Source organism: Jaculus jaculus, chromosome 1, assembly GCF_020740685.1.
Source record: "Jaculus jaculus isolate mJacJac1 chromosome 1, mJacJac1.mat.Y.cur, whole genome shotgun sequence".
NCBI lineage: Eukaryota > Metazoa > Chordata > Mammalia > Rodentia > Dipodidae > Jaculus > Jaculus jaculus.
In genome coordinates this window covers 265,643,544-265,664,037 of record NC_059102.1, presented here as the reverse complement: position 1 = coordinate 265,664,037, position 20,494 = coordinate 265,643,544, and the positions used below count along the sequence as shown (strand labels likewise).

General features: G+C 39.5%; 1 protein-coding gene across 1 annotated transcript in view; it reads left to right on the top strand.

The window, feature by feature from the left end:
• Nucleotides 1–20,494, top strand: part of Adamts18 (ADAM metallopeptidase with thrombospondin type 1 motif 18) — a 150,278-nt gene that overhangs the window by 45,102 nt on the left and 84,682 nt on the right. The window contains exons 2-6 of the mRNA XM_045140600.1: nucleotides 11,243–11,529; nucleotides 14,025–14,218; nucleotides 14,455–14,538; nucleotides 16,150–16,309; nucleotides 19,095–19,200. Coding sequence (XP_044996535.1) covers nucleotides 11,268–11,529; nucleotides 14,025–14,218; nucleotides 14,455–14,538; nucleotides 16,150–16,309; nucleotides 19,095–19,200 — 806 coding nt within the window. The 5' untranslated portion in view covers nucleotides 11,243–11,267. The remainder of the gene's footprint in view (nucleotides 1–11,242; nucleotides 11,530–14,024; nucleotides 14,219–14,454; nucleotides 14,539–16,149; nucleotides 16,310–19,094; nucleotides 19,201–20,494) is intronic.

Genomic DNA, 20,494 nt, shown 5'->3' with positions numbered 1-20,494 from the left:
ATGAGTCTGAGATCATTTCCTCCCAGACACTCAAGCTTCTCCTTATCAAGTAACCTGTGCTACACTGTAAAGAGGGAAGCTCTTGTTAGCAGACAAAAAACATCAGGTCCAGGATGACCTCAGGAGCGATTACCTCCCTCCAGAGTCACCAGTACTCTCCAACATCTGTTCATGTCACATTGAAGACTGGCTGCATGGCCCTGGTAAAGTTCATGGAAAGTTGGGTTTCCATTAAAACAGAGAAAAGTAGCTATCTTCTTGGTTTCTCACAATTAAGTAACAGCCATTAGGATCAGCACAATATTTCTCAAGTGACATCCTTCAGCTTCCTTCTCAAGAAGTCCAGGCAAAGAGGATTATGTGTCAAACAGCACCTTTCTTCATCTTCCCTAGATGAGAATGTCTCCATGGCCAAATATCTTGTAAAGGCCGTACGGCTTTGATGGCTGGCCTTTCTGTGAATGTTGTGCTGCATTTGGCTAGCTGAGTGGCTGAGCCGGTCTGCTTTCTCTTATTTTTGTGTGTGTATTTCTTCCAAAGATGAGGGTATACAGGATATGAGATATGGCTATTGCAGAGCAGTCTATCCCTGCCATAAGTGTATATATAATATGTTAGTAGGGAGAAAATGCAAGTGCTGAAAGCTGTTATAAGAACTAGACTAGTAATAGCCAGTCAAGACTGACTATAGAGAATCAATGAGCCAAGTATCTGGAGATTCACTCAGAGTCACCTCAAGCCATTCATTTTCCATACCTCTTGGAGTGAAGTGGAAATGGGGACTTGAAAAGCGGGCCCTGGTTTGAACACCACTTGACCTCAGCCCTTATTTCTGAGACAGACCTACATTTACTTGTGTCTCTCAGTCCCTCTGACCTATTTGAAGTAATGAAAAGGACTGCAGGTAATTAGTAGGAGTCTGGGACATACAATGTGCCAGTCCAGAGATAATTTGTTTTGAGAGTAGTGCCTTAAATGTAGCATTTCAGCTCCTTCCCCAAAGTCATAGTCTTAGAAATTCCCATAGGATGCATGGTTTTGTCAGCAAGAGAAGGCTGTGTAGTAACATAGCCCCAAGATATATAAAAGGCCCTGAAAATCATGAAGTACCCACCACACAGAAGTGTTGTGAGCCTTTGGTGTGATTTTGCCCCCAGTAACGGGCTTCATGGAATAGCTGGTACATAGGAAATCCTCTAAGTAGTGTAGTAAAGGAAGGCAGGGAGGAAGGAGAGGAACTCGCTAGTATCTGTTCATTAGGGATTAATTTATAAATGTTGAAACACAGGTTCTGACTGCTTATGCAAATGACATATTTCTGAGCATTTATACATATAATTTTTTTGAAATTAATATTAATTTATAAACTGTAGGTTTGGCAAATATATCAACCATTTTCTTATTAATATACATATATAAAATCAGGAGCTACTTACAAATGTCTCTCAGGATTTCCTGAGCACAGAACACAGAAATGCCCTATACACTATCTATATACATCTTCTAAGCCCCTGCTGAGGTGTGTATGAGCCACTATATTCTGATATTACAAGATTTGGGCTGTGGTAGTCATTAAATGCTTATTATAGTAGAAATATTAATTAGCTTAAGAAATGAATTTCATCAATATATTACTAATATGTATTGAAAGCCCCTACGTTGACTTCTGTATCAGACAGCTATGAAGAAAGTGCTTTGAAGTAAGGGACTTAGAATCTATTCATATTTTTGTCAGGAACGAAAGCATTATGCATGGTCTACACCATGTTGGTTAGTTTTGTTTTGGAGCCAAATTTATTTAATGTAAGTGAAAGGATAACTCATTTTGTACCTCCTGGCATATTTGAAGTAGTTGATCATTCCTAGTGTGGGCAGAGAAGAAAGACAAACATTTGGTAAGGTCAGATGCAGCAGGATTTTGGTACCCAATGTGTATGTGTGTCAGTGTGGCTCAGAAAGCCATGGAGACTTTACCTGCCTCACTGAGCTCAAGAATCACTGAGCAGTCAGCATTGCCTAGGGCTGCACGTGCATGTTCTGTAGGCAGAGTGCCCAGGGAACATGTGTACAATGGCATTAGCCTATCCAGGTGTTCCCTGGAAGCGGTGGGCCTTTATCTCTTCATCATGGCCACCTTGTGATTTGAGAACTGCAGTTCAAGATCCTGATCACTTCTGTAAGATGAAAGCCCTTTCTGCATCATTTCTCTAGCAATGACCTTCCATTTCTTTGAGGGACTTAATTACAGCCTTTTACCCATGAAACCAGGCAAGCAAAAAGGGATTTCACCTCCTCTCAGTGGGGAAGGAGGGTGTTGCAGTCAGGTTTGTGTTGCCAGCAGAAAACACCCTACCAAGAGAGCTTGTGTGAGGAAAAGGTTTATTTTGTCTTACAGACTAGGGGGGACGCTCCTTGATGGCAGAGAAAAGGATGGCATAACATCACCTCCTGGCTAACGTCAGATGGACAACAGCGTCCAGAGGGTGTGCCAAGCACTGGCAAGGGGAAGCTAGCTATAACACCCATAAGACCCCCCCCAATGATACATTGCCTCCAGGAGATTACAGTTCTCAAATTACTACCAGCTGAGGACCTAGCATTCAGATCACATAAGCTTTTGGTGGACACCTGAATCAAACCACCACAGAGGGTAAGAGTTTGGTTCTTCACAATGCACTAAAGGTAGATTTGCACTTTAGAACTCTTGAACATGATCCTATAAGCAATCTCAATAAACTCATATCAAGTTGGATATGGATAGGATCCTTTCTTTGGTCTGTTGATGGACAATGACAGGAAATCTTGAACATCTATTCACTTGAAGTGTGTGTGCATGTTTGAGGACCTGTCTAAGTTGTCCATTCAACCATATTTACATCTGCAGATGTTAGAAGTTTTATTTAGCTTTTCTGGAATTACATACTTACTATAAATTGAGTGTTCCCCAAGTATTGAACTTCTTTTAGGGAATAACAACAGCAGGTGTTTTATATGTACCCTGAGCACCGGTCAGGATGCCACTTGTTTTCAGTTGGGATTTAGTAAACAGTTTTGCAGAATCATCCCCCTGTTTTTCTGTTCAAAATGCATTATGGGTCAGGAGAGATTGTTTCATGGTTAAGACACTTGCCTGTGAAGCCTAAGGATCCAGGTTCAGCTCCCCAGAGCCCACGTAAGCCAGATGCACAAGGTGATGCACTTACACAGGCGGAGCATGTGCACAAGGTGGTGCATGTGTCTGGAGTTCATTTTCAGTGGCTAAGACCCTACTGTGTCAATTCTCTCTCTCTCTCTTAAAAAAAAAGTCCACTGTGGCAGTTTGGGGAGAATGGGTTCATGTGTGTTGCAGCAGGCATGTGAAGGCCAGAGGGCAACCTCAGGTGTCGGTCCTTGCCTTCTACCTTATTTGAAGCAGGGTTTCTCATCTTTTATTGCTGCCTTCACCAGGCTAGCCAACTTGTGAATTTGCAGATTTTCCTGTCTATACCTCCCACCTTGCCGTAGGTACACTGAATTTGCAGATGCTGCTCCAGCATCAGGCTTTTTAAGTGAGTTCTGGAAATCTTAAACTCAAGTACTCCCACTTGCACAGCAACCATTTTACTCACTGAACCATCAGTCTAATCCTCCTGTTTTTTTGTGTTAACATTACTGAGATCATGACATAACACAGTGTGGGAAAATATTCCCTGGCTTCATCTAGGCACAAGGTTCTTCTAGTACCATGTTACTGATGAAAATGATAAAAGATGTAAATAAACACCCAGAATGTTTGAGCCAAAAGCTTAAATTTCAGTGCTACACTGCTTTGCTTTTGAGTATTTCTTTTAACTCTTTGTATTTTTGCATTACATAAAATTCTTTATTTGGGCCAGGAGAGATGACTTAGTGGCGCTTGTTTTTGAAGCCTAAGGACACAGGGTCAATTCCTCAGAACCCATGTAAGCCAGATGCACAAGGTGGCACATGTGTCTGGAGTTCATTTACAGTGGGTAGAGGCCCTGGTACACCCACTCTTTCTCTCCTTCTCTATATATCTCTCTCTAAAATAAATAAATAAATAAAATTTTTTGTTTATTTGCATGTTTGTGTGCAGGATGTCCCTACATGCAAGTGAATGTAAGACTTATGCACCGTTTTTTGTGCCTGACTTTATATGATGCAGGGAAATTGAATGTGGGCTTGCAGGCTTTGAAAACAACCACTTTTACACACTAGCCTTCTCCACAGCCATTGCCATTCCATTTTATCTCAGGAAGCTTGACTGCTTCTGGACAGAATCTAAAAACCTTCATGGAAATTGTTTTAATCGACTAAAGATTATTCTCTACTAAAGATTATAGCCTTTTCTTTATATACCTTTATATCTCTCCTTTCTCCAACCCCTTCCAAACTTTGGACTATGGATTTCTATTTTATATCAACTGTACATTTTTGTTTTGTTTTGTTTATCTGAGGTAGGATCTTGCTTTAAGCCAGGCTGACTTGGAATTTATTCGGTAGTCTCAGGGTGGCCTTGAACTCATGAAGATGCTCCTACCTCTGCCTCCTGAGTGCTGGGATTAAAGGCATGCACCACATGCCTGGCCAATTACACTTTCTTAAGCCTTGCTTTAATCTGACCTGCTGAGATTTTTATTTTAGGGTATTGTTTAGCTACAAATTACTTATTTATTCTTTTTAAAAATATTGTATTATTTATTTGAGCAAAAGCCAGATAGAGAATGGGTGCACCAGGACCTCTAGCCACTGCATACAAACTTCAGACACATGTGCCACCTTGTGCATCTAGCCTTATGTGAGTATTGGAACATCAAACCAGGGTCCTTTGGCTTAACTGGCAAGTGCCTTTCTTAGCAATCTTTCCAGCCCTATTTATTCCTTAGTGCTATTGCTTAGAAAAAATAATATCTCAAATGAATGATATTCTTTTAAAAAGTAGCATTTAAAAAAATGTTATTGTGGGGCTGGGGAAATAGTTTAGCAATTAAGGCATTTGCCTGCAAAGCTTAAGGACCCCAGTTTGATTCTCCAGGACCCATGTAAGCCAGATGCACAAAGGAAGGGGGCACATGCATCTGGAGTTCATTTGCAGTGGCTGGATGACCATTCTGCCTCTCTGCCTCTTCATCTCTTTCTCTCAAATAAAGAAATAATATTTTTTAAATGTTATTGTGGTTAGCTAAAACTTCAAAAGTAAAGTATAATTTAATTACCAATGACCACAAGCATAGGTCTTCACCCCTAATTTTCAGGACAGCCTTCTGGGGTCTGCTTTGTTGTGTCCATCATTACTAAAATAGAATAGTAATGTCTGTGGGATTCTGTTTACTCTTATTTCAGGTTACTTCTTTGAAACATATATTCTAGTTGAAGCTCTGGGTCAGTAGCACCTCATTAGTCCACTAATTTTCTTTTAGTTTTTTGATTATTTACTGACTTGGGATACAAGTTGCTGAAAAAGTTTCTAAGTTCCTAATTTTCATGGAGTTTTAAGGCTGTTCACACTCAATTTTTTAAGATGAGTTATGCACTCTGTCACCACTAAACTTGCCTGGTATTTCTGGAATCTATAGTCTTCTTTTTCCTGTCACCTCTAAGCTTTTAAAGGAACTGAAATATGACCTATAGGGAGTATCTGTGTATGCATATATATGTATGCACTTATATAATATTTAGTCAAGTTGCTTAGGTTATGTTGATTAAAGGAGTGATTGAAGAACATGAATATAATTTAAAAGAGTTATTTATGTATTATAATTTAAAAGAGTTATTTATGTATTCAAGTTTTCTTTCTTTTAAAATATTTTTATTTGTTTGAGAGATAGAAAGAGGTACATAGAAGGAGAGAATGGGCACACCAGGGTCTCCTGCTACTGCAAATGAACTCCAGACGCATGTGCCACTGTGTAACTGGCCTTATGTGGATACTAGGGAATTGAACCCAAGTCATTAGTTTTGCACACAAGTGCCTTAACCACTAAGCAATCTCTCTAGCCTGTATTAAAGATTTTTCATTTCTGATTTTGGTTTTGAATTCTTCTAATAGACTATTGCATTTTATTTCTTTTAAAAACTTTTTGTCTGAATGAAAAACTATTTTATATTCATTTTTGTAGCCTATTAATCAAACATTTAAGATTTTCTTTATTTTCATTATACATAACATGAAACTCAAGGAAATTTCATGAAGTGTGATTTATACCTAATATGAGTTCTTTGAGAATTGTTTGTGTGTTTGAACTCTAAAATAGGAAATAACTGCCTAGTAAGTACATTCATCTCCATTTTTAAAGTGTAAAAGTGTAAAATATCAGAATGGAATATTGACCTGTGGTTAGTAGCCACTTCCTTAGTATTTTATGTTTTAGTGACAGCTTCCAATTCAGACAGTGCACTATGATCATAATCCCTTCCCACCATGCCCCTCCCCCTCCCAAATCTCCTGCTACTGAATCATTTCTTTCCAAGTAGTCAATTTTTAAGCTTTGTTAAGGTTTTAGCTTTACAAATCCTTGCAAGCTATTCCTGTCACGTGAAGTATACTATGGGATCCTTACTTCTGGCTCCCTTTATGGACAGAAAGGAGAATTGGAGTCATTTCTTTTTTTTTTTTTTAATTTTTATGGTACCACTGCCTCAGTGGACCTGAATCCTTTCTGTTCTCTAGTTCAGAAGACACCCAAGAGTGGCCTTTTCTTTCATCCTCTTCTTTGCAGGTATATGGGTCTCTGCCTTCTTCCTGCTGTCAACAACCTTTTGTTAGTTCAGAGCTACCAATTTCTTATTTCTACTAGACATCCTGTGCATGGACCAAGCAAGGACTTCTGGTCTCAATAAACATGTCTGTCCTTAGAAACCTATCCCATAATTTTCCATTCTAAAATTCCCTTCCCATCTCTTCTTAGTGCTTCAGCTACTGTCTTTCATAGAACACTACCCTTTTCTTTATTCTGCATACTAAAGAATATTTGGTTTGTACTCGTGATATTTACCAGCTTTATTTTTGCTAACCCCATTTAATTGGAAGCCACATGAGACCATGATCTCTCTTGTTTATCAGTATTTGGCCAGAATGTTGCTAGCATTAGTATTTCAAAATTCTTCATACCACAAATAGGTGGCTCCTTTTGGATGCTCTGAGCTTAGATATGTAAGCTATTAAATGTTATTTCTTTGGTTATATGGCAGTGCTTTTCAAAAATTTAAACCAGTAAAAAAAGAATTTTTATCTTCCTTAATGTCTAGAGCTATATAATTCTTATTTTGTTATAAAGAATTATTCTACACTTGTGTCCTTATCACTGAGCTGAAGTGTGTGGTTCCAGTGTATTTGTCTCAGGATAAGACTGTCATCAGCAATGGGGTATGGACCAGAGATACAGGATTTTTCAGACTCCTCTGCTTAGGTGAAGCAGGATTCTTAATTTTGCTGTAGGAAAGACTTTCTGAGCAAGGCAGTGTGAAAGAGAGTTCCAATTTATCAAGAGATTTTTATTCTTTTTGGTTTGTCAGATAGGGGTTTGCCCTAGCCCATGCTGACCTGGAATTCACTATGTAGTCTCAGGGTGGCCTGGAATTTATGGCAATCCTCCTACCTCTGCTTCCTGAGTGCTGGGATTAAAGGTGTGTACCACACCTGGCTTATCAAGAGATTTTACCATAAATTTAAGCATAGGGATTAATAGAAAAACAGGCAGTCAGAGAAAACATTAAACACACCTAAGTGTATGTATGAACTTCTCAAGGGAGAGTATTTTATTAATAGCCACATATATAATTTTGGTAGGCCTCAAATTAAATCTCAAAGGGTTGCTAAGAAACTTTTAGATTACAGGCTGGTTCTGGAGGTGCCTTGGACAACATTACAGTCGATAATGTAAAGCTATGTGTCATAAGGGTTGCTCAAGGGGATCAAAACAGGTCTTTTATTGTAAATAGGATTTCTTGTGAGATTCCTAGAAAAGTGTAGATTTACAGAAGGGACCAGAGAAAGGCCATATATGTTTAGGCCTTAAACATGACTCATTGCTATTTTAGTGCTCTTATTTGAAATAAGTTTGTATAAAACCAATATTGTCTTCATGTAGACATTCTCCATAGTGAATGTTATTAATTGTGCTGGAGTTCTTGACCTTCATCTAGTGAAAGGTTTCAGCCAGACTCTGGGAAGAGGGTTTTCTTTCTCTCCCCATGTCCCTATCTTTCCATCTTGCCTCGGGATGACTGATTCTTTAAACTGTTTTCTCAACATAAAAATTTCCTCTATGCGTCTGAGTAGCCTGCCATTTTTATGAAATAGGGAGAAAACCTAAAGATTCAAAACCGGTTATTCCAGATAAAGCACTTAAGTGACTTAAGCCTTTGATATTAGTTGAACAGAAACAAGGACCTTAGAATGGCTGGAGGGCTTCCAGGGCAACCTGCACTCCCAGTTAGCTAGTGTCTCTGTGGAGGACAGTAAATCCGTGATGGTGCTTTTTGTTTGCATGTAGTTTGGAAGAGGGGCAAGCATGGCTTGGAGGAAACAGCCCTGGCTCAGGAAATGAGTACTATGCTTGCAGCTGTGGTTTCCATGGCTGGTCCAAGGTCTAAACAAGTCCTTCCAAGGACTGCTCCTGGCATCACTCTGGAAATATAGAAAGAATCCCTTCTGTTTTATGATTTTTTACCTTTTCACTTTTCCATTCAGGCCTCCTTTCCTGTCATGATGTTTGGCATATGGCGGCAAACCCTCATCACCTCCTTGGCTCTGATACATGTTTGTGGATTAAGAAACAAATATTTGCTGGCATACACCATAGATGACAGTGTGGTCTGTATTATCATAGAGTATGTGATAAAATTATGCCAGGTATGGGAAGGCAGTTCACACTTGATTTGTTTGCTTCATTGGAGAGACAGTGACAACCAGTGCTCTGTGGTCTGTGGTCATTTGGAAGTGGCAGAGGACAATTTTCAACAGGGCCCTGAGCACAAAGTGATGAAGAAGCCGGGGCATCAGCAACCAACACCAGGAAGTCAAAGACTTTGATGGAAGGTTTCAGTTGAAGGAAACAAGTTTGATAGCATGTAGTTCATTGAAGGCACGAAGGCTGTGTTCTGTTTAGAATTTCATGCAGGATAAAGATGGGGGTCAGATGAAGCCAGCAATTAATATGAGATTTTTGAACCAGGAAGAGGGAGGAATAGCAGGGAACACAGGACACGTTGACTTATGTTGGATGAGAATTCTGGCTGGAGCATTAGTAAGAAAGCGTCAGGATGAGAAATGGCAGCTTCTGCTAGCATTGTCCGGGCTAGATACAGGAGCTACCACTGGTTCATCCTGGTGGTTCAAAAGATAGAATTTCTGGGATTATGGGATTTTATTTTTATTTTTTTTATCCTGTTGATCCTCTCCTCTCATAATCTCCATAAGGACACACATGTGAACTCTTTCCCTAACTGTTTGCTTCTTTTGTAAATGTCAGTGCCTAGAATGAGACCTGGGGTTAGACGCTCAATATGTGCTTTGTCTCCAGGCTCTGCCTCTATCCATGATATAGACTATTAGATAGTCTCTCAGAAGGCAACAAACATTGTACGGGACAGGAAGATCAGGACCAAAACACACATTATGTGGTTTTGTAACACAGGGTTCAAGTACAGCCCAAAGATAGCTCCTCTGTTGCTATCTCATCCCCTGCTAGGGACTTGGACTCTGTATTCCTGTGATGACCTGCATTCACTACAACATTCCCACTTAGCATTCTGTACTCTGCTGTGGGTTCACATGCCTGCTCTTTGCAGTCAAACCCATGTTTTGTGAATCTCCCTGTACAGTCATGTATCTGGCTGCATGCTGTCTGGCAGGAGCTCAGTGAACACTGGCTGATTCAGTGCCTTACTATCACCAAGCATCTCACTCTCTGTAATGTAAAACACAGCAAGGACATCTGCAATGCCTCTGTTGTCTCCCTCAGCAATGCTGGTCAGGGCAGGTGGAATTATCTCCACACTGCACATGAAGAAGGCAAGGCCTCATGCACAAGCTTGCAACTATTTTGTATACTCCGATAACACATGATGGTTGAAAAAAAAAAAAAAAACAGCTATTGCTCCAGCACATGAAAACTGATTCTGAGTTTAATGAGTAGTGTTCTGTCTTGCAGAATATGCCTATTTAAGACATCCAGGTAATACAGATCATGACCCAATTTGAAGGCCTAAACCAGCGATTCACAAAGTTGAATGGGCACACCAAGCATACCAGATATGACACATTGGGCAAACCTGTCTTTGTAAGTGTGCAGCTCATTGGATTCCCTAGACATCCACTCAGAAACAATTACACATGCCTTCCTCAGCCACCCTGGCTAGTTCTTTTATATACCACTTATGAAATCAAGATGGTCTGCCTGGTTCTTACTGGGAATTACTTGAGGGTGGTGTGCCATTCTTTGCACTCTGTAGGTTACCAGTGTCTGCCAGGTAACACAGGAGAACATCCCATAGCTAAGCCCTTCAGAAACCCTTACCAAGTAAGAGAGGCAGCTTTAGGTGAATGCAGGTCAGTGGGAGATGGCATGCTTAGCATACGTGAGGCCTTCAGTTGATTACCACTACCATGAGAAACAGAAAATGAAAATACAATTAATAAATTACTAGTGCTGAGTACTGGTTTATGAGGTAAAGTACTAACCTTTGTTTTACCACTGATTAGCCTAGCTACAGTTTGTTTACTGTGCTATAAAAATGGGAGTTGTCATGGTAACATGTAATGGTATAGATAAAATACTGTGATTGGCTCAGGAGGTAGTTCAGTCAATAAAGCAGTTGCCACACAAGCATGACAGAATGAGTTTGGATCCCCAGCACCAATGTAAAAGCCAGGCATGCTCGTACACGTCTGTAATCGCAGCACTGATAAAGCAGTCTAACTGTCTAGCCAGTCTAACTGAACAGATGAGCTCCAGTATTAGTGAGAGACCCGATCTCAGAAACTAAGGTAGAGAATCATTGAAGAAGACACCTGATATCAACTTCTGGCCTTACATGCAACAAACATAGCTGCCTTACACACATGTGACTGTGCATGGACACGTGTTTGTGTACCACAGACACCTACGCATACAAAGAAGTCAAGCAGTTGATAGAGTGCCTCCCACAGGAAGTAGTTATGACACAGGCACAAAGAATCAACCCGAGAAAAGGGAGCAGATGGAATTATGGACGTGTTCTTTTTTGTTTGCCTTTTTAGTCAGGTCTAATAAGGACACGAAAAAATGAGTTCCTCATTTCACCGTTACCTCAGCTGCTGGCTCAGGAACACAACTACAGTGCCCCAGCAGGCCACCATCCTCACGTACTGTACAAAAGGACAGCAGAGAAGAAGGTCCAGCAGTACCAAGGCTACCCTGGCTCTCACCGGACCTACCCTGCTCACTCCCCAAGTCTCACTGCCACTGCCTCCCAGAGCCAAGACACAGAGTACCGCCATCGAAGGTGGCAGAAGCAGCATTTTTGTGGACGACGCAAGAAATGTATGTAAGGAAACTTTTTCTTGTTCTGTTCTTAAGAGGGCCTCGCCGGGTCATCCTGGGCGCAGTGGGCGTGCTGGCTTTGCAGGTTAGAGAGGCTGTTTTGAGCCCACACTGCACTGCTATTTGTGAGAAGGACTGGCCAATCAATGGCAGGATGGGCAGTTCTCCTGGGTTCAACTAGTGAAGATTTGGGCACTTTACTCTTCACGTGTCTCACAGGTTTAGCCACATGTCTCAATCGTATCTTGGTTTCTATACTCTTGAGGAAAGTACCCAGAATTCCTTTGGTGGAAGAAAATGTATAGGTATGGTTGGTATCCCTTCTAGAAACATGAAAAAGAGGTTTCATGGCCTGTGAGGAAAGGTAGTGGTGAACATGGGGACTCTCGAGAATGCTGACAGTCAATGTCACCTTTTCCACCTTCAGCCTGCTGTGGTGGGGCATGCCTGAAACCCCGGCACTCAGAAGCTGAGACTGGAGGATTGTGATTTCAAAAACTATTTGTGCTGCATATAAACTCCTCTTTTAAAGTGTTCTGCTTTTTTTTTTCTTTCTTTTTCAGTACTGGGGATCAAACAGGACTTCACACATACTAGGCAAGCACTTTATCAACTGAACTATATTTCTAGTCTTTTCTAGACCAGTAATGCCCAGTGGAAATATAATTCAAATTCAAGATAAAATGAATTTTCTAACAGCTATATTTTTAAAAGCTTAAGCCAGTTATAGTTAGGCACTCTTATAATCCCAGCACTTAGAATTTGAAGGTAGGATAATCAGGAATTAAAAGGTCATTCTTGGCTACATTGTTTAAAGCCAACCTGGCATGAACTTTCTCAAAATAAAAAAGGGGGTGGTGGAGATGGCTCAGTGGATAAACTGCCTGTCATACAAGCATGAGTACCTGAGTTCAGATCCCCAGAACCCACACAAAGCTGGATATAATAGTGCAAGTGGCTGTAATCCCAACATACCTACAGTGAGATAGGTCACAGAGATAGGAGAATCACCTGCATACATACAGGCCAGCAAGGCTGGCATACACAGAAGTGAACAAGAGACTCTGCCTCAAATGAGATGGAAGGTGAGGTTGTCCTCTGGCCTCCACATAAACACCATTGCATGCATGTGCACAATAACATTTCACTATGTAATCAGTGTAACTGCTACTGAGAAGTTGGTATGTTTTGGAAATCCACTTGGAGGTGGGAGGTTTCACTTCAGATAACAAATTTCATCAGTAATTCTTTTTATTGGTGGGGGGAGTCTGGGTTAAAGGTGCTTGATTGCAAAGCCTGCTGGCCTAAGTTGGATTCCCCAGTAGCTGCATAAACTTAGATACACAAAGTGGCACATGAATCTGGAGTTCATTTGCAATACTGAGAGGCCATAAAGCCAGTTTTGTAGAAACAATGTTTTGACTATTTTAATTGGCTTTTAGTATTATTTAACCAATTTGTTTCTTTAAAAAACATCCCTTCAGCACATAGATATAATCATTATTTCATTTATGGCAGTGATGTTTGCAGTGGTACTGATAAGTTATTGGCATAGAATTCAAAGCCAATTCTTAGTGCAACCTTATGCATGAGTGCCTTGCCCTTTCATGGATAAGACAAGTGACATCCAGGGTCACATGGCTAATAAGTGGCAAACCTGAGGTTTTATATTTAATTCTAAATGGCTTAATCTTTCACTCTTTGAAGAGCAAGTTTTACTATTAGGGTGTAGCTGCAGTTACTATAGTAATAAAATATTTCTAGACTAGTTTAGTACAGAGTTATTGCTCTGCACTTTCTAAATGCCTCTTCCTTTCCAGAGCACTCTTGAATTTAACAGTGTCCATCAACTAAAGGTGTTGTACAAATCTTAATAGGCACTTGCAAGTCTCTACTTAGAGATAATGGCCAAGTGGTGCATCCATTTATGAAAATGCTTAATATAGAGCTTAATATTACCCCAGACGTGATTTCCCAGTAATTTAACTAGGTAAATGCCAGACCAAGAAGTCTTTAATGGCAATTTACATTTTGTGCTGAGTAAACTCTCTAAGACACAGATAGTATCTCATAGTATCTCACACAAGTTTACATTTTACTTAGGAAATAATATATGAAGTGTTATACCTGAGGGTAACACCCATTTTTCAATATTTGGGTAATGGTGAGCCTTTTCTCCTCCATGCATTGATTTTGTGAACTGCCATCTCTATTGCTTGCTTGCTTTTATTCTTCAGAGCACTTAACATTACTAAGTCAATCTGCCCATACACCCTCCATCAGTCTGCCCAAGCAACCAAATGTGTATTGAGTGACTCTTCACCACATGCCAGATGCAGAGCGCCAGGAAAGGCACTGACAGAGACACGTGTTAGTGGAGCCATGATGTGGGGTGGCATAGATTCTGTGCTGCCCTTGTGCAGACCTCTCCCTCTCAGCCTATGTTTCCCAGATTCCCTCTGCTCATCTTCCTTCCACATGCTCTTCTGTCCACCACAGATGCCCCCAAGCCTCCCGCAGAGGACACTTATCGCCGGTTTGATGAATATGGGAGTGCAGGGCGGCCCAGACGATCAGCTGGCAAGTCCCAAAAGGGCCTCAGTGTGGAAACCCTTGTGGTGGCAGATACCAGGATGGTGGAAAAGCATGGCAAGGGCAATGTCACCACATACATTCTCACAGTCATGAACATGGTAAGGGGGCTGTCATGTACCCTTCTGGCCCCAAACCATAGCACTAGTTTTCATGGGCAGAATGGTATATGTAGCAATAGGGTTTTATTGAAAAAAAAAAAGGAATTTGAGAAAACTCATAAATTCATGTGTTTAGTAAAATAAAAACCTATATACTTGTCAGTATATCTGATTGAGTCTCCAAATACCTGTTTGCAACTTTGAAAGGTTTTGTTTGATTTCAATTCTTCTAACAGGTCTCCAGCTTATTTAAAGATGGAACAATTGGAAGTGACATCAACATTGTTGTAGTTAGCCTCATTCTTTTGGAACAAGAACCGGTAAGTGCATACTTCCATGAAAACAGCCTTGTGTAACGCCGTGTGAAAACAATAACAACAGCAATAATAATGATGATAATGACATCAACCACCTTCTGTAAGTAGCAAACTTCATTTATTCATTAATTGATTCTGTCATTCAAAACAAATTTATTGAATACCTACTATATAGGTATTTGAAATTGAAATTTCAAATTTGAAAATATACTGATATGTTGCCTCAAGGAACCCACAATCTAATATAATCCAATAATTAAACAAAGATGCCACAATATAGTTGCTGTTTTTATTAGCTGAGAAATATGTAGGCATAGGCATATAAACAAGTTATATGTAATTGTGAAATATGTGTGTAAATAATTCAAATATAAAAGATAGGTATTGTTTATAAATAATGGATAAGCCTAACCCCAAAGGAGGATTTGGTTGGATTTTGCAAGTAGTATGAGCTAAGTAATTGCAGGTAGATGTACTAGGTGAGTGACTGTAGGTGGATGCAGAAGGCAGTTCTGGAAGTACACTGAAGGGAAGTCATCAGAAAATTCTGCAAAATCTAAGGTCTTCCCAGTACCACTTAAGTATGACAGAGAACAAAGGGCTCTAATAGCCCTTGAATTGGTTATAGTGAAATAAAAGACACAGGCATGGACAAATTACAAAACCAGAACATATAATAATAATAATGTGTTAAATTACCCAGCACCCGGTGTTTTGTAGTGTTTTGATGTTCAAGCTATATTTTTCTGAAGTAGAGCTCGCCAATCAAGCAGACTATTTTTAAAGCCCCTAAGGCATTTCCTTTTCAACTCTAACCCTAATAAAGAATGTGAAGATCTAGTAGTCAAAGACAAGAAAAAAGAAAAACTGATCTAATTGTCCAGGTGTGTAGAGTACAGAGGTTAATGCCTTGTCCACTTATTCCTGAAATTTTAAGATGATATACATGTTGCTTCCAAGACACACTTTTGTCTTTATTCTACCATTTACACCTTGCCCACAAGGACACTAAAGCTATCAGCACCTTAATTCACTGATGAAGTTCTTGTCTAAAACATTTAACTTGATAAGCAAACACATTGATAAATGATTGTTTAAGGGTAGGTCCTGTTGGATCCTATAATTTTATAACTGGTTATTCATTCAGTGAACTTACACTGCATTGATTATTGATTAATTGTAGCCTATCATGTGGAAAGCATGTTTCTGGAAATTTTAACTAGAAGTAAACAAGCTCTCTGTCATGCTGTATTTCTCATTTTGAAAACAAACTGCTGAACTTCATGATTGATTGATTATCATGTTCTAAAAGTGTTGCAGTTTTATAAAAGTAGTATGTGGCAACATATGTACCTAACTGATGTCAAGTTACTCATTGTAGTAATATAATTGATTGCAGCATAAGAACTAAAAATTTATACTTGCTTTAGACGTTGCAGGCATTCACCTAAGCTATTTTCATAAATGGAGTATTTTTTCTCCAAACTTGAATCAGGTGTTTCCTTTAGTGATCTTTTCCCCTAGAAATGTGGTATGTCTACATATGCACCTCCCCTCCCACATGGAATGACTCAACACTGTCAGCTTTCTCTAACTTGTGTGCATTTCCCATAGGGGGGGCTGCTCATCAACCATCATGCAGACCAGTCTCTGAGTAGTTTTTGTCAGTGGCAGTCTGCTCTGGTTGGAAAGAACGGCAAGCGACATGACCACGCCATCCTACTCACGGGATTTGATATCTGTTCCTGGAAGAATGAGCCATGTGACACACTAGGTATGGTATGGTGTGCACAGATCTCTCATACCCACCTGTGCAGTACAAACATTTGATATGTATTTAAATAAGCTGCATTTTTGTCATTATAGTCACCTGAACTTGTGATTCCTATCAAAGAGACCTACTAAAGTCATGTGTATGTTGCTGATCAGGACACACCCTGAGGATTGTGTTGCTAGGTGATGTGTTACTATCACAGAGGGTATTCACACACACATAGATGACTATGATGTTGCTGGACATTATACTCCTGTTAGACCACTGTCATATATAGCTCATTGCCTCAACCATCATTATGCCTTGCTTGACTACTGTATTCAGTTGTGGAGTGTCCTCATGGTACACTGGTGGACATCATCCTCTTAAACTGTACTTGGGGTAGAATGGGACATTAATGGTACATTAACTTGATGTAGTTTGCATACCATTAATTAATGTGCATGTTTCTTTATTGACCCAACTGGTGATCTTTGGTGGGTGAGATGTGCCAGTTATTCTTGAAGCATTATAAAAGCTGATTAGTTGAAGAAAAACTGATTTGTTTCATAGTACTTAGTCAGGTCACTAGGTAGCATTGTCTTCTTTAACAAGCTACTTGACTTTGAAGGACTTGGTTTTTCTATTTGTGTACAAGGTACCCGGAATAAATCCTGAACCTCTTACTTCTGTTATTTTCTTATATATTCAGTTGCTCATAATAGAAATCTGATCTTTGTGTTTTGATGAATTGGACTATCTTTTCCATACATGTGAGATGTACATATGTGTATGAATGTTTTTATGCATGTGTGAAGGAGTGTGTTCATGTGTGTGAATTTGTGTATGGGTGGAGGCAAGACTCCTTTGTCAATCCTATCTACCTCTTTTGAGTCAGGGTCTCTTATTGGTCTGGGGCTCACTGGTTAGACTCGACTGTGTAGCCAATGAGCTCCAGGGATCTTCTTGTCTCCATTTCTTCAACATTTGAGATTATAGGCATGAGCCACAGTTTAGCATTTTATGTGGGTATTTGGGATTGAACTCAGATCCTTATATTTATAAAGAAAATACTTTGTCCATTGAACTATATCCCCAGACCACGAATGGTGGTGTCCACAAAGACCACACAGTAAATATGTTAGGGTCTGTGGTTCTCTGTGGCAACTACTCAAATCACCTGCGTCAGAGCAAAAGCAGTCACAGACAGTGCACAAACCAAGTGAGGCTATGTATAATAAAATTTCATTGGAAGAAATAGAAAGTAGAAGCCAGAAGGATAGTAAAAATTAGTGAACTAAAAAAGTCTACATATAGTGGCTAGAGAGATAGTACAGTGGTTAAGGTGCTTGTCTGCAAAGCCTAGGGACCTAGGTTCGATTCCCTAGTACTCACATAAAACCAGGTGCACAAGGTGGTCCATAGTGTTCATTTGCAGTGGTGAGAGGCCTTGGTGTACCAGTTCTTTCCCTCCCTCTCTCCCTCAAATAAAATATGATAATATTTTTTTAAAAGTCTACATATAGATACCTCCATAATTTTTTCTTCAAATGTTAGCTAATAACCCGTTGTATTGTTGATGTTTTCAGAAGAGCTAACAATCAGTCTAAGGAAATGCTCTGGAAAAACAAGTCCACCAGCAAAAATCCTATCCCATTGGTCACTTTAAGCAGAAAACCCCATTGTCTCAGAGTTTGTGAGCTTTGATTCCAACTATGCTGCATAGATTCCTGGGGCTGCAGCTTTTATGACTGGGATACCTTAAGAAACTGATTCATGTTTCTGAGCCACAGTTTCCTAATATGTAATGATATGTACTCACGGATACATGTTAGATTTACGGCACAGTGTTTGGCATTGGACAACCTCTGTTGTCTCTTGGGGGAGAGAAGTATTCATACATAAATAAATAAATATATATATATATGTATATGTATATATATATATATATATACACGCACACCCCCACATATATATACATATACACATACATAAACATATATATATACACACACACACACACACACACACACACACACACACACACACATACACGTTGTTTTTTAAGGTAGGGTTTTGCTCTGGCCCAGGCTGACCTGGAGTTTTCTACGTAGTCTCAGGGTGGCCTTGAACTCAAGACAATCCTCCTACTTCTGCCTCCCAAGTACTGGGATTAAAGGTGTGCACCACCATACCCGGCAATATATTTTGATATAAATTAAAATAGAATCAAGGGCTGGTGGGAATACTTTTATAACTGTTTTTCAAAGAAGACAACTTTGAGGAATAATAATACTTATCAAATTATAGTAAACAGGGTAAAAATGACTTTTATCTTCAATGCCACCTGGCATTTCCATGCTTTCTGCTTTAAAGAAAAATGAGGATACATGTTTTGTCCTACATTGTGACACTAATGCCACTGTTCAGCTAACATTATGCTTCAGTGTTGTGATCCTTTTATCTCAAAAAAATAACTCAGATAAGACATATAAATTTTTGTTCACATGTAAATTTTTGTTTACTCTTCTGCATATAAAATGGGGATTACAAATCTCTTACTGATGTGGCAAGGTTGTTAGGATTAACAATTAATGTCTACTATCTAAAAAGCACAAGGAAAAATTAAATACTGCATTTTCTGTTAACTGAGACAGTGAACTATATATCTTTAATATTTTTCTGCAAAAAATTAAATGCATAACCCATTAAAATTAAACCATGTGGAACATTTTAAGGACATAAGAAATGATGCTGGATGTATGTTTTCCCTTTCCATTCTTTTTTGAAATTGGTCTTTTACTAGGGTTTGCCCCTATCAGCGGAATGTGCAGTAAGTACCGAAGCTGTACCATCAACGAGGACACAGGACTTGGCCTCGCTTTCACCATCGCACATGAGTCAGGGCACAAGTGAGTAGTGTCTTTTCCACCACATTCTATGAAAAGTGACCAAGTGACTCACTGGCATTCCTCTAATAATTACTAGTGATCTTAAATAAATGGAATCATCTTGCGTAAAGCTTCTACTGTAAAGGCCATAGAGAAGAGCTCAGTAAGGACCAGCTGCTGATCTTTCTCTCTCTTTTAATGTTGCAGCATTGCATTTTGTGCATAAATGGACTGCTTATTACTTAACTGAGCCTCTATACTTTTAGGTATTTATTTTCCTTTGTGTTTTGCTTTGGTGAAGATACTTGTAGCTTCATTTCACTTTTTAAAAATATTTTATTTTTATTTATTTATTATGGTCAGAGAGAGAAAGAGAGAGAGAGAGAGAGAGAGAGAGAGAGAGAGAGAGAATGGGTACACCAGGACTTCTAGCCACTGCATATGAACTCCAGACACATGCGTCACTATGAGCATCTGGCTTATGTGGGACCTGGAGAATTGAACCTGGGTCCTTAGGTTTCGTAGTCATGCATCTTAACCACTAAGCCATCTTTCCAGCCCCTTTATTTCACTTTTTTATTTTGAGACAGGATCTCACTAAGTTTTTCATACTGGGTGGCCTTGAATTTGTAGTCCTCATCCCCTAATTCCCAAAGTAGTTGGGGTTACAGCCCTGTGCCAACACTACTAACACTCCCAGCACAATTCGTTCATTATACAAAGAAAAGAATCATGGAGACACACACATGGATACTCAACAATCAAACATGGGTTGTTAAGCTTTGCAAGCAAGCCCCTTAATTGCTAAACCTACTCTCTAGCCTCTTATCTATTATTAAGATATTTGTTTGGCATAGTCTACCTTCAAAAGATAGCTATATAAATGAAAATGTGTTATTATTTCATAAAAATTATACCTGCCTTATAAAAATGCATTATTTACTGATTACTTTTTTTTATTTTTCTCAGCTTAAAAATGTATTCCTGCTGGGCATGGTGGTACATTCCTTTAGTCCCAGCACTTGGGAGGCAGAGGTAGGAGGATTGCCATGAGTTTGAGGCCACCCTGAGACTCCATAGTGAATTCCAGGTCAGCCTGGGCTAGAGTGAAACCCTACCTTGAAAAACTAAAAAAAAAAAAAAAAGTATTCCTAAGAGGCAGGTTTTAGTTCTTTGAACAGTAAGATTAAGAACAATCTAAATTAATGATAAAATTTACAGCTGTGTCCTTCTGGCCTCAACTTACTTTAAAATCACAAAAGGCACTTTGTGCACTTTTTTTTTTTTTTCCCAGATGATCAAAGAAGGGAATTCT